This window comes from Panthera tigris, chromosome B3 (assembly GCF_018350195.1).
Source record: "Panthera tigris isolate Pti1 chromosome B3, P.tigris_Pti1_mat1.1, whole genome shotgun sequence".
NCBI lineage: Eukaryota > Metazoa > Chordata > Mammalia > Carnivora > Felidae > Panthera > Panthera tigris.
In genome coordinates this window covers 53175971-53189532 of record NC_056665.1, presented here as the reverse complement: position 1 = coordinate 53189532, position 13562 = coordinate 53175971, and the positions used below count along the sequence as shown (strand labels likewise).

The window sequence follows — 13562 nt, the reverse complement described above, 5'->3', positions numbered from 1 at the left end:
TTTCAAAAAGATTTTTTAGATCAGCTTTAGGGTCACAGCAAAACTGCGCAGGAGTACAGAGTACCCACATACCCATGCCACACACATGTACAGCCTCCCATTATCAACATCTGCACCAGAGGGGTACATTTGTTACAATAAATAAACATACAATGACACATCATTTACATTTAGGATTTACTCTTGGTGTTGTACATTCTACATTTTGACAAATGTATGCTATGTATCCACCATTACAGTATCCTATACAATATGGAATAGTTTCACTGCCCTAAACATCCTGTGTGTTCCACCTATTTGGTTTCTTTCTGAGGTGATGTAAATGTTTTAAAATGGACAGTATTAATGACTGCACATATCTGTGAATACACTAAAAGCCACTGCATTGTACACTTCAAATAGGTGAACTGCACAGTATGTGAATTATAGCTCAATAAAGCTGCCCTTCTCCAGAGAAACACTACACAAGAAATTACAGTCTTACCAGGAAGATTGAAAACAAACCTGAAACAGATAAGCAAAAACATAATGTGATTAGTCAGTCTCTAATAAAAGCTTTAGTGTTCCTATGGTGTTAAAGATGTAAATTCTTGGGCCCTATTCCAGATCTACTGAATCAGAAACCCCCAGGCAGTTTATTTTTACAAGCCCTTCTGGAGATTCTTTTACTTGTAAAAGTTTGAGAACCATAGCTACAGGAGCAGTGCTTAAGATTTATTACACATACATATCACTTAGGAATCATATTAAATGGCAGATTTTGATTCAGTAGGTCTGGGTGGAGTGTGAGTTCTGCATTTTTAACAAGCTTCCAGGTGATGCTGATGCTGCTGGTATATGGACCACACCTTGCTTAGCAAGGCTCTAAGAGAACAGAGTAGTGGAAACCACATTACTGTCAGTCAATTAGTAGGGAAGCATAAAGAAAAAGGCTTGAAACTCAGTATCCCCTTAAGCATTACAAACACCAAATTAGGTGAGACTTGTGGTCCACCCACATGCTACTGGTGTTAGATCGCTTGACAAAGACCCTACGGTGTAAGGGCAGAATACCTTCCTTCACATCTTCCAAGTTAGAGACATGGTGCTAAACACTGAATTTTCCTTTGTCATCAACTGTGGTCTGGCCTTCTATGACTTTATTCATTCAACCTTTAAAAATTATGCTTGCATTTTTTTATTTTTAAGAACAGAAATTATCTTACAATTCTGAAGGTTACAAGTTGCACACAGATCTCATTGGGCTAAAATCTGAGTATTGACAGAGCTGCATTCCTTCCTGGAGCTCCTAGGGACAAATTCCTTTCCTTGCTTTTTCCAGCTTCTAAAGACTGCCCAAGTCAGTTGGATCATGGCTCCTTTTCTCTGTCTTCAAAGCCAGCAATTTTGTTCTCTCTGATTGTTCTTCTATAGTCACATCTCCCTGACTCTCTTCTTCTACCTCCCTCTTACAGTTTTTTTTTAAATTTGTTTTTAAAATTTACATTTAAGTTAGTTAGCACATAGTGCAAAAAAGTGTGGACGAATTTGCATGTCATCCTTGTGCAGGGGCTGTGCTAATCTTCTCTGCATCGTCCCAACTTTAGTGTATGTGCTGCTGAAGCGAGCGCTGTATTTGCATTTTCAATCAGTAATGAAAACATTCTCTTAGTAAAAAGCTGAGTATCAAGAGCTTGAAGGGATTTAGACAAAATATTCTAGTGTCTTCATTTCGTGGCTCAAACAGGTCCCCAACGACCAAAGTGAAGTGGTCTCGGGGGCCAAGATTAGAACTGGGCTCTCCAACACCCAGACCAGCAGTCTTCAACTCTGCTACCACTTCAGGTTCCCTCATGCAGTTACATCCCCAAGCACCTCTTGGCGCCCAACTATCACTCTCCAGCTTTAACACTGGTCACCGGGATGCCCGCATTAGCTGTTAACTCCCTCTTCCGTGATACTGGTATGGGTCTTCTACCACCACTCAAGCTCCTCTAATTCCCCATTAGTTCCTCCCACATTCTAAATATCTGAAACTCTACGTCATTTCCTTATAGTCTTCCAAATAACCCCAGTTCTGGGGCTCTGGGCTTCATGGAATTCCTTTTCCTACGACAACTTCTTACTGTTTGCCCTGTATGTTCCCTCTTCACATCAGTTCCTACAAGTACTGGTTGTGGACTCAAGCTTTCTTCAGGGCAATCAAATCATCTATTTTATACCACTGTTGCTCTATATTCACATCTTACTTGATCCTTACCACAAGGTAAGTAAGTTTACTAGCCCATGGTATGAACTGGTGGTCCCTTTTTGGACTCAAATTTGTCTCCAATAAAACTTCATGGGATTCTCTGTTGCTCACGAACAGTTCCTATTACTTTATCCAGAACACCTGACTTCAAGCATATTCACTATCATCTTTTCAAACCAAAAACTAGTGATGTTTAAGTGTATCTTGATGTTACAGTTACCTATTCCTTTGCTTATTTAAATAGCTTTGGCTATGACAAGTGTCAAATGATTACCAAAGGTCTAAAAAAGAACAACTACAATGATGTATATACTATACTCACATCCTTGCACATGTATTAGATCCCCATTTTCTGAGACCAATCAGACCTTAAACAAAGGGATATGTATAGGAGCTTTTATTTCATCAGTATACTTACAGCAAGTCAGTCTCGCACTGACCTTCATGTCCCTGTCTCTTGGGAGTACATCCATGCTTTACATTCTAGTCTCTAGGTAGTTCCAACCATGGGCATTTGAATTCCTAGCCTCTGTTCCAACAGCCTCCTGATGCTGACTCACCAGCCCAGTATTAACCTACTGAGAACGGGCCTGCTCTACTCCTGTCCAAGCTAATAGCGCAGTTCAAGGATTCTTCTTCGACCCTGGTTCCCAGGTTTTATGTCTTCCACCTTTCTTTCTTCTTCAAAAGATATCTTCTAGCATTGAATCTATTTTCGAAACTTAAGTCTTCACATATGCCTTTGGAAAAGAACATTTCTAGCTAAAAATTTATCTAACATACTACCACCTACCCTATATACATGTCATTCTTTGGGTCTGCCAGAGCTCTGTACCTTGGCCCATTGTCACCTGATCAAGTATAGCTCTGAATAATACAATGTTAATCTTTTCCCATGTGTATATTTAATTCCCTTAAAAAGCCTCAACATACTTGTCAAGCATGGTTCTTTTTTCCTGGAGATTATGCTCAGTATTCTGTGCAGCAATTTCTTTCCCTTTATTATAGATCAGTGCTTCTTGAACTTTAATATTCTTTTTTTGAAAACTTTTTTTTTAATGTTTACTTATTTTTGAGAGAGAAACAGCATGAGTGGGGAAGGGGCAGAGAGAAAGGGAGACACAGAATCTGAAGCAGGCTCCAGGCTCTGAGCTGTCAGCACAGAGCCCATCACGGGGCTCAAACTCACAAACTGTGAGATCATGACCTGAGCTGAAGTCAGCCGCTCAACCGACTTTTTAAAAAAAATTTTTTAATGTTTATTTATTTTTGAGAGAGAGAGAGACAGAGAGCATGAGAAGGGCAGAGGCAAAGAAAGACGGGGACACAGAATCCATCTCAAGTCGGCTCCAGGCTCTGAGCTGTCAGCACAGAGCCCAACACAGGGCTCAAAATCTAGAGCTGTGAGATCATGACCTGAATAGAAGTTGGACTCTTAACTGACTGAGCCACCCAGGCACCCCTTAAACTTGAATGTTCTTATTAAAATGCAGATTCTGATCCAACAGCTTTTAGGTGGAGCTTGTAATCATGCATTTTGAACAAGCTTCCAGGTGGTGCTCTGATACTGGTCCACAGAGTACATGGGTATATACTTCATCATGAATAGCAGTGAAACTCACAAGTCTTCCAGACATTACTGAGATCCTCCTAGGAATTTTCTCAAGAGGTGAGTCACACTGTACCTGCAGTCTGCTGTTATAGCCAATGTTCATATTTTGGCCAGTAGTTCCCCCATCTCACCCAAGAGTTCCTTCAAAACTCTTCAGTATATGCATCACTGGGTCCCAGCTTCCCCATCCCTTTCTACATCTGTCAATTAAACCAGGCTCATGTTATTTGTATTGTTATCCATTAGATATATGCAACCCTTCAGTTTCAAGGGTCAGTGTGTGAATGTAACTGTAATTCTCTCTCCAATTAACCCCCTGGCAATCTTCCTACATAAAATCTACAAATTAAATTATTTCTGTATTTTTAGACACCAAATACAAGAACTGGGGCTTGGGAGCAAATTTTGTTAATAAATAGAATTTATCTATAATGAAAATGAGTAATTAAAAAAAAAAAGCTACATTCCTAAACCAGAAGATATAAAGTTGCAATGTAATCACTGAACGGTAAATGCAATAGGAGCAACAGTCACCTATCACCCTTAAATCACTGCAATGTAGCGGGTATCCCTTTCTTTATAAACATCTTTCTCTTTACACAGTTACATAGTTAATAGCAATACAATAAAAGAGCTGAAAGGGGTCTCTACAGGAAAGATAGAGTTGAGGTTGTGTGTCTTGAATGACACATTCCGAAGTTAGGCCTAAATAACTTTCTAAGCATTCACTATTATATATTTTCTATGCCTGTTTTCTCCCTGTTAAGTTATATAATCAACAACCTACATTGTTTCCATTCCTACTTCCAGGATTCAAAGTTTAAGGAAATGATACACTGGAAGTGACTAGACCCATACCCATAAAGATTAAGCGTAATCTTAACTACTTATTTAGTGGCCCAGTGGGTGCTAGGACATTAAATAGGTATTCACAGGAACTCAGAGGAGTCTATGGGCCATGGTAAAAGTAGAGCCAGCATCATTCCTTGCACTCAGAGAATCTGGGGATATGTAATGTTTAGGGGAAGAGGTATTAGGTATGGGAGACATTCATTTATTTGATACTTTGCAGTCTATGAGATGCTAGGGGAGACAGCAGAGAATGAGTCCAGTAGAGTTTCTCCTTCATGGGGATTATATTTTACTTGTTACCTAGATCTATCCTTCTGCTTGGTTTTCCCTAAGTAATCTTAGTACCTAGTGATATAACTCAACTGTTACAGAATTTATGATTTACACTAGAATTCACAAATTCAAGTAACTACAAGGCCAGGCAGGTAATATAAGTGCATAAAAAGTTGATCTAAGGCCATAGTGCATAGTAACATTCGGCAAATTCTGACCTAAAAACAAAAATTTTTAACAAAACTTTAGTATCTGGGGATAAGGGTCTGTACCTGGAGACTTTATGGTCTAGAGTTTTGTAAACAGACCCAATCTCAGGTGATTTTTAATCAAAAAGGCGATCAAATATATAATAAATATGACTTCTATCTTTAAGCCCTTTCTTATGAATAAATTTACAAATTTATCTGATTAGTCTTCTGATGTATTTTTGATTTACAAGAAAACATTAATGACCAACTTAGTGGAAAAATATCAAGGAATGTCTAGAAATCCTGGGTTCTACTTGTCTTTTTCAGGCCTTTCTGTATGAACTAGGACAAGTCATACCTTCTTGAACCTTCTCAGGATTATTTTGAGAGGAGATACATGTGTAGATGTTACATTTTCACAGCCATCAGTGACTTAGAAAGTAAAGAGTGGGATGCAGAATCCTCAGAGATAGCTCAGAGGAAAGAAGGCAAAAAAAAAAAAAAAAGTTGTGAAGAATCTAAAAGAAAATGTCTAATATCGGGCTAATATCGGGCTACCATAACAAAATACCACAGACTGGGTGGCTTAAATAACAGAAATTTATTTTCTCACGGTCTGGAACCTAGAAGTTCAAGATCAAGGTGCCAGCATAGCTGATTTCTGGTAAGGGCTCATTTCCTAGCTTGTAGATGGCTGCCTTCTCACTGTGTCTTTACATGGCTGGGAAAGAGAGCAAGGCAACAATCCCATCATAAGGGCCCCACGCTGATACCGCATCTAAACTTAATTATCCCCCAAAGGCCCCATCTCCAAATACCATCACACTGGGGGGTCAGGGCTTCAACATAAGAATCTGGGGCACAAAATCCAGTCCACAGCATTTTGCCTCAGGGCCCCCAAATTCATTTCCTTCTTACAGGCAAAAAAATACTCATTTCATCCCAACAGCCCCCAAAGTCTTAACTCAGTCCAGCATCAACTCTATAGTCCGAAGTTTCATCTAATATCATTTAAGTCAAATATGGGTGAAAATTAAGATACAGTTCATTCTAAGGCAACATTCCTCTCCAGCTATGGAACCAGACAAGTTATATGCTTCTTTTTTTTTTCTTTTTTTAATGTTTACTTATTTCTGAGACAGAGAGAGAGCATGAGTTGGGGAGGGGCAAAGAGAGAGAGGCACACACAGAATCTGAAGCAGGCTCCAGACTCTGAGCTGTCAGCACAGAGCCTGACGTGGGGCTCGAACTCACAAACCGTGAGATCATGACCTGAGCCGAAGTCAGTCGCTCAACTGACTGAGCCACCCAGGCGCCCCAAGTTATATGCTTCTAAAACATAATGTAGACATTAGCATTCCAAAAGGGAGAAATCAGAAGGAAGAAAGTAGTGACAAGACTGAAGCAAGTCCAAAACCTAGCAAGACAAATTCCATTAGGTTTTAAGGCTCACGAATAATCCTTTCTGGCTCAATGTCCCACCTTACAGGCCCACTGGGGTGGCAGCATCACCTCCATGGCCCTGTGGAGTCTGGTCCTCAAGGCTTCCAAAATAAGCCATAAGGGCTGTTGAGACTGAGGCAGTGGCCTGATGGTATCTGAATTGCCTTTGGGGTCATTTCTCCTTCTTGAAGAACAATCCACGTTCACAACCACAGAGCTCCATCATCCCATTTTGTCAAATCCAAGAAGTCCAACAGCCTTTCTTCATTTTGTCCAAAGTCTGTATTTAGTTCAAACTGGCAGCATGTTTGCTCAAAAATCCTGAAACTCTTTATCAGATGGTTTTCTAGCCACACAGTATTCTTTGCAGAACAAGCTTCATTTTTTGCAATATGGATGGGCTGAGAAATTTTCCAAATCTTCAAATTCTAGTTATTTTTTCCTTAACAATTCCTTCTTTAATTCTTCTCTCTCCATTTGCATTTTACTATAAGCAGTCAGGAGGAATCACACTGCTCCATTAACACTTTGATTAGAAATCTCCTCAGCTAAATATCTAACTGCACTGCTCACAATTCTTCCTTCTACAAAACACCACAACACAGTTCAAAGTCCTTTGCCATTTTATAACAAGGATTGCATTTCCTCCAGTTTCTAACACCACATTCCTCATTTTTGAGACTCTACCAAATTGTCCTATTTCTGGCAAGCATCTCAAACCTCTTCTAGCCTCTACCCTGTTACAAAGCTGCTGACACAGGTTTAGGTATTAGTGAAGTACCCCACTCCTGGTACCCAAATCTGTCTTAGCTTGGGCTGCTATAACAAAATACCAGAGTTGGTACCTTGAACAGAAATTTATTTTTCTCACAGTTCTAGATACTAGAAGTCCAAGGTAAAGGTGCTTTCTGGTAAGAGCTTTCTTTTTGGCTTGTAGACAGACACTTTTTTGCTGTGTCATCACATGGTGTGTGTGTGTGTTGGGGGGTGAGTATTAGGGGAGAGAGAGAACAAGCTCTCGGTTGTCTTTTACTTACAAGGCACCAATCCTTCACAAGGGATCTACCCTCTGACTTCATCTAAACCTACTTATCTCCCAGAGGCCCATTTCCAAATACCATCACACGGGGGGGTCAGGGCTTCAACATATGTTTTGGGAGTGGTGGAGAAGGGATACAATTCAGTCTACAACATAACAGCTCAGCATGTCTCTGATAACTTGGGTAGCAGAACATACTTCCTTTCCTCAGGAGCATGAGAGAAGAGGGCAGAAAAGAAAGAATTAAAGAAGATTCTTTGACTTGGTGTAGTATACCAAAGGAATGCAGATTTCAGCAAGAGATTTCTCTGCTGGGGATCCTGATTATCACTTCACTGTAATAGGTTCAAGATGTAGCTATGTAATACTTCAAATTCTTTGAAGTAATGAAAAAATGAACAGAACTTTTGTAAAAACATGGAAAGGATTCAGGATTCTTCAGAGAACTCTGAAGCAATTTTAGAAAACATATCCAGGCTAAACTTTTCTGATTTTCTTTGAAACATAACTCTGTGACTGAGTCCAAACACTGTGAAAAAAAGGCCTAATAGTTGTGGCTAGGGATGGGGCTTGGGCTGGGGAAGCATGACTGCGAAACAGAATCATGGCAAGGCCAAGAGAGAACTAACTATCTACCACACACTCTTCATTTCTAGACTTAACAGGTTTAAGGGTTTAGAAATCACCAAAACATCAGATGTACTGAAGTCTGAGTTTCACATACACAGTGAGGTCACAAAGATGTAAAGAGGACAAGATGAGGAGGGTAGGCTACATGATGGCGAAAGGCCTTTCCAATACTAAATCCTCTGTGTTTTCTACAAGGATGCGGCAGTGGATTCTGGAGATTATGTGCTGCTATTTTGTGCTGCTTGTGGATGAGGATAGTGGCCCTGTTCTTACATAACTAAAGGGAAAGTTGGTAGCAGTGCCAGCTGCAAGAGCCCAGAAAAGAGAAATGAAATAATTAAACTGGCATCACTAATTCAAATGAACTCAGAGAGGCCACCTAGAGCTGTAAGATTAAGGAAGAGTAATAAACTAGGGCTTCAGGGAGAAAATGGTCAGAAGAAAAAAAATCTGTAAGACTTCAGACAGTGTTGGAGGAAAGGAACTAGGTATCCAGTAAGTAAGCAGAAAGGAGAGAGAGTGCTCCTGCTGTGGAAAAGTATACCAGATTTGAGTTCCTCAGAAAAGGAAAGAGATTGTTTCAGGAAATTAAAGGAAGAAAGGGTCAAGAAGAAAACAAATCCACTGAAAAAGGCTTTACATATCAAAAAGATCTCACCAATGGATGCAAAAATCCTCAAGGAGATACTAGCCAACCGGATCCAACAATATATTAAAAGAATTATTCACCACGACCAAGTGGGATTTATACCAAGGATGCAGGGCTGGTTTAACATCCAGAAAACAATCAATGTGATATATCACACCAATAAAAGGACAAAAACCACATGATCCTCTCAACAGATGCAGAGAAAGCATTTGACAAAATAGAGCATCCTTTCTTGATAAAAACACTCAAGAAAGTAGGGGAAGAAGGATCATACCTCGAGATCATAAAAGCCAAATATGAAAGACCCACCGCTAACATCATCCTCAATGAGGAAAAACTGAGAGCTTTCCCCCTAAGGTCAGGAACAAGACAGGGATGTCCACTCTCACCACTGTTACTCAACATAGTGTCTGAAGTCCTAGCCTCAGCAGTCAGACAACACAAAGGAATAAAAGGCATCCAAATCGACAAGGAGGAAGTCAAAACTTTCACTCTTCACAGATGACATAATACTCTATTTGGAAAACCTGAAAGATTTCACCAAAAAACTGCTAGAACTGATCCATGAATTCAGAAAGTCGCAGGCTATAAAATCAATGCACAGAAATCGGTTGCATTCCTATCCCCCAATAATGAAGCAACAGAAAGAGAAATCAGGAGAATCAATCCCATTTACAACAGCACCAAAAACCATAAAATACCTAGGAATAAACCTAACCAAAGAGATGAAAAATCTCAACACTGAAAACTACAGAAAGCTTATGAATGAAATTGAAGAAGACACACAAAAAAATGGAAAAATATTCCATGCTCCTGGATTGGAAGAACAAATATTGTTAAAATGTCGATACTACCCAAAGCAATCTATATATTCAAAGCAATCTCTATCAAAGTAACACCAGCATTCTTTACAGAGCTAGAACAAATGATCCTAAAATTTGTATGGTACCAGCAAAACATCCCGAATAGCCGAAGCCATCCAAAAAAGAAAACCAAAGCTGGAGGCATCACAGTCCCTACTTCAAGATGATTACAAAGCTGTAATCATCAAGACAGCATGGTACTGGCACAGAAACAGACACACAGATCAACGGAACAGACTAGAGAACCCAGAAATGGACCCACAAATGTATGGCCAACTAATCTTTGACAAAGCAGAACGAATATCCAATGGAATAAAGACAGTCTCTTCAGCAAATGGTGTTGGGAAAATTGGACAGCAACATGCAGAAAAATGAACCTGGACCATTTTCTTACACCATACACAAAAATAAACTCAAAATGGATGAAAGACCTAGAGGTAAGCCAGGAAGCCATCAAAGTCCTAGAGGAGAAAGCAGGCAAAAACCTTTTTGACCTCGGCCACACAGGGGGCACATGCATCCCAATTTTTATAGCAATGCTATTGACAATAGCCAAAGCATGGAGAGCCCAAATGTCCATTGACAGATATACATACATACATAGACACACACACACACTGGAGTATTACTCAGCAATCAAAAAGAATGAAATCTTGCCGCTTGCAACTATGTGGATGAAACTAGAGGGTATCATGCTAGGTGAAATTAGTCAGAGAAAGACAAATATCATATGACTTCACACATATGAGGAATTTAAGATACAAAACAGATGAACATAAAGGAAGGGAAGCAAAAATAATATAAAAACAAGGAGGGGGACAAACATAATAGACTCTTAAATACAAAGAACAAACTGAGGGTTGTTGGAGGGGTAGGGGTAGGGACCCAAAGGGTAAGGGACATTAAGGAAGACACTTGTTGGGATGAGCACTGGGTGTTATACATAGGGGACGAATCACTGAAATCTACTCCTGAAATTATTGCACTATATGCTAACTAACTTGGATGTAAAATAATAAATAAATTAATTACATTAAAAAAAAAAACTATCTTTGGTGAAGGATCAGTTTTGTTTCTGCGGTTATGAGTGCTTCTCTCCATGTTTCAAGGACTGATCCTGCTGTAAAAATACAATAAAAATAAATAAATAGAAACAGGAGGGGCGCCTGGGTGGCTCAGTGGGTTGAGTGTCTGACTTCAGCTCAGGTCATGATCTCACACTCCCTGAGTTCAAGCCCCGCATCGGGCTCTGTGCTGACAGATCAGAGCCTAGAGCCTGCTTCGGATTCTGTGTCTCCCCCTCTCTCTGCCCCTCCCCTGCTCATGCTCTGCCTCTCTCTGTCTCAAAAATAAATAAAAACATTTAAAAAAAAAACTAGAAACAGGAAATAAAAATAGATGTACAAAATAATACAACAAAGGATGCCTTTTTGCTCATTTTGCTGTTTGGGGGTGAGCAGGGAGAGGAGATTATGATGATTAGATTATGGAAGTCCAAATTATTTTTATTCCTACAAATTATTGCCTGAATATCTAGCATATCTTTATCCTCTGCTTCTTCCTCCTATAATTCTTTCCCTTGTCCTCCCCACATAGATACAAAATCCTGGAAGAAAAGAAATATACCAAGTCCTGGTTTATGATAAATTTTCACTGCAACATTACTTACATTTTTTTTAAGTTTCCTAATATAGCCTTGTAAAAATTCTTTAAGCTCTAATTATCTTACATAAACATTCTAAAATGAAAAAAAAAAGATTTTGTCAGTATATTCGCAGTCACTGGCACAGAGCCTGGCATATAATAGATGCACATTAAATATCTGCGGAGGAAAAGACAGTTGCCGCGTCCCACAACAGCCCTGAAAAAATTGTAGGCTAGCTACAATTTAGAATAGGGACGACCTTTAGATTTGTTAAGCCCTTGAAATTACACAAAAATTCTGCTGTCATCTTTTAGTGAGAGGGCTCAGGGGCTTTTGATAAGAACTTCAATGTGAGTTATAAGCAATTGATATATTATTAAATTAATTATAGTGTTGACAAAAGATTAGTGGGAATGTGATATATAAGGTATATTCCTAAAATTAGCTGAAGTGGCTCAAATGAAAATTTGCAAGAGTGCAAAAACACGCAGACAAGTTGTATATCTAGGTTATAGTTTTATGTGTATTTACATACTACCTGAATTGTTATCTTTTAGACATACCATACATGGCAAACTACACCTCAAAGCTTCAGACTAACACCGCCACTTTATTGTTCTTTTTATATTACACTTCCCCTCCACCTCACAAAGACAATTTTTAGATACATTATCTTCCATGTTCCTCATGTTGCCTAGCAAAGTTATGAATACACCAAAGGCACTTAACTATTTTACGTTCTGATTTTGGTTTTTTAATAAATGTTAAAGATACTTTTGTATTAAATATATTCACTAATAGTAATTCTTTAAACAGCAGAGGATGCAAAATACACTGTATCAGAGAAGTTACATATTCTAATGGAAAGAACTAGACAGGCACACACTATACCAATTCTGTGTCGATAAAGCTCCCAGAAGTTTCCAACCTGAAAATCCCTAAGTCAAATTTCCAAGAAATATAAAAACTGAAACACCAAACACCAAACACCCCGTCCACCCACCCAGGAATCAAATGAGGCGTAGCAGGAACTACAAGAGGAGGAAGACCAAAAAAAAAAAAAAAAAAAAAAAAAAAAAAAAAAAAAAAAAAAAAAAAAAAAATCATCTGTATTCGAGCAATTAAACTAAAGTGCAGTCTTTGAACCGCTGAACACCCCGGGGTATAATGTTTTTCTTCTTCCAGAGGGTAAAAAAGAGCAAGATGCTGTAAGACGGGCTACACGATAAAACTCAAGAGGTCAATTTAAAATGCCCGGAACAGAGAAAAACTACAGACAACCCCGAAGGTCAAAGTAGCAGGAGGGGTTCCACAGAGAGCTTTCTTGGGGTGGGTATTTCGAAGATTTCGAAGGACGGGAATGGGGGTGGGGTAGGAAGGCAGGAGAAACGAGGCTGAAGAAGGGGCGGCTGGAAGGAAAGAGAGAAATGGGAAGGGGGGCAGGCCGCTAGGGCGCACGCACTGGAGACGCCGGGTAGCGGCCCGGGGGTGGGGAGGAGAAGGGGCAGGGAGACCCGGCCCCGCCCCGGGGAGGCCCGAGCGCCCGGCCGTCCCCCTTACCAGCGGGAGCAGGAAGCCCCAGAGCAGGGCGGTCGCGGCCAGGGGCAGCGGCCGCTGCGGCCCCATCGGACTGCTGGGCGCCCGGCGGCGCGGCGCTTCTCGGCTGGTACAGTCTCCGGGTCCCGCCACGGCGCTGCCTCTGGGGCCGGCACGGACGGGCGCGGGCGGCGGGGCTGGCTGGGCAGGGGCCGCCGCTGCTGCTGGGGCCGCTATTGCAGCGCCGACTTCCTCTTCCGGCCCCGCCCAGAGGACGCGGAAACCCCCGCGCGGGGCACGTGGAGTTCGGGTCCGCGCGCGCCGCCAGTCGGGCGGTCTCCGCGCTCTGCCGTCCCGGTGATGGCAGGCAGCCTACTGTGGGTCTGGGCGTGTCTCTTTCCAGCTGCCTGACCTGAACTCTCTCCAGAGTCCGGGGAAGGGGCGGGGGGGTGTGGAGGGGGACACCGAAGCAACTTTTTCGATACCCTCTTCCTCGTAGGAGTCGCCGTGCGCCTGCTCTATACCCCAGTACCGACGCGGCTGCCAGGGCCAAAAATCTACGTGCGCTGAGCCTTAAGGCATCTGCTTACCTGCAGGTC

At 41.0% G+C, this 13562-nt stretch overlaps 1 protein-coding gene and 1 pseudogene across 2 annotated transcripts in view; both read right to left on the bottom strand.

Annotated features, from left to right (window-relative positions):
* The window catches only part of SPPL2A (signal peptide peptidase like 2A), a 51664-nt gene extending 38454 nt beyond the window's left edge, over positions 1 to 13210 (bottom strand). For both annotated transcript variants that reach the window (XM_042988875.1, XM_042988876.1), the window contains exon 1: positions 12988 to 13210. In XM_042988875.1, coding sequence (XP_042844809.1) covers positions 12988 to 13053 — 66 coding nt within the window. In that variant the 5' untranslated portion in view covers positions 13054 to 13210. The remainder of the gene's footprint in view (positions 1 to 12987) is intronic.
* Positions 1510 to 1610, bottom strand: LOC122239811 (annotated as a pseudogene).
* Positions 13211 to 13562: the final 352 nt, after the last annotated feature.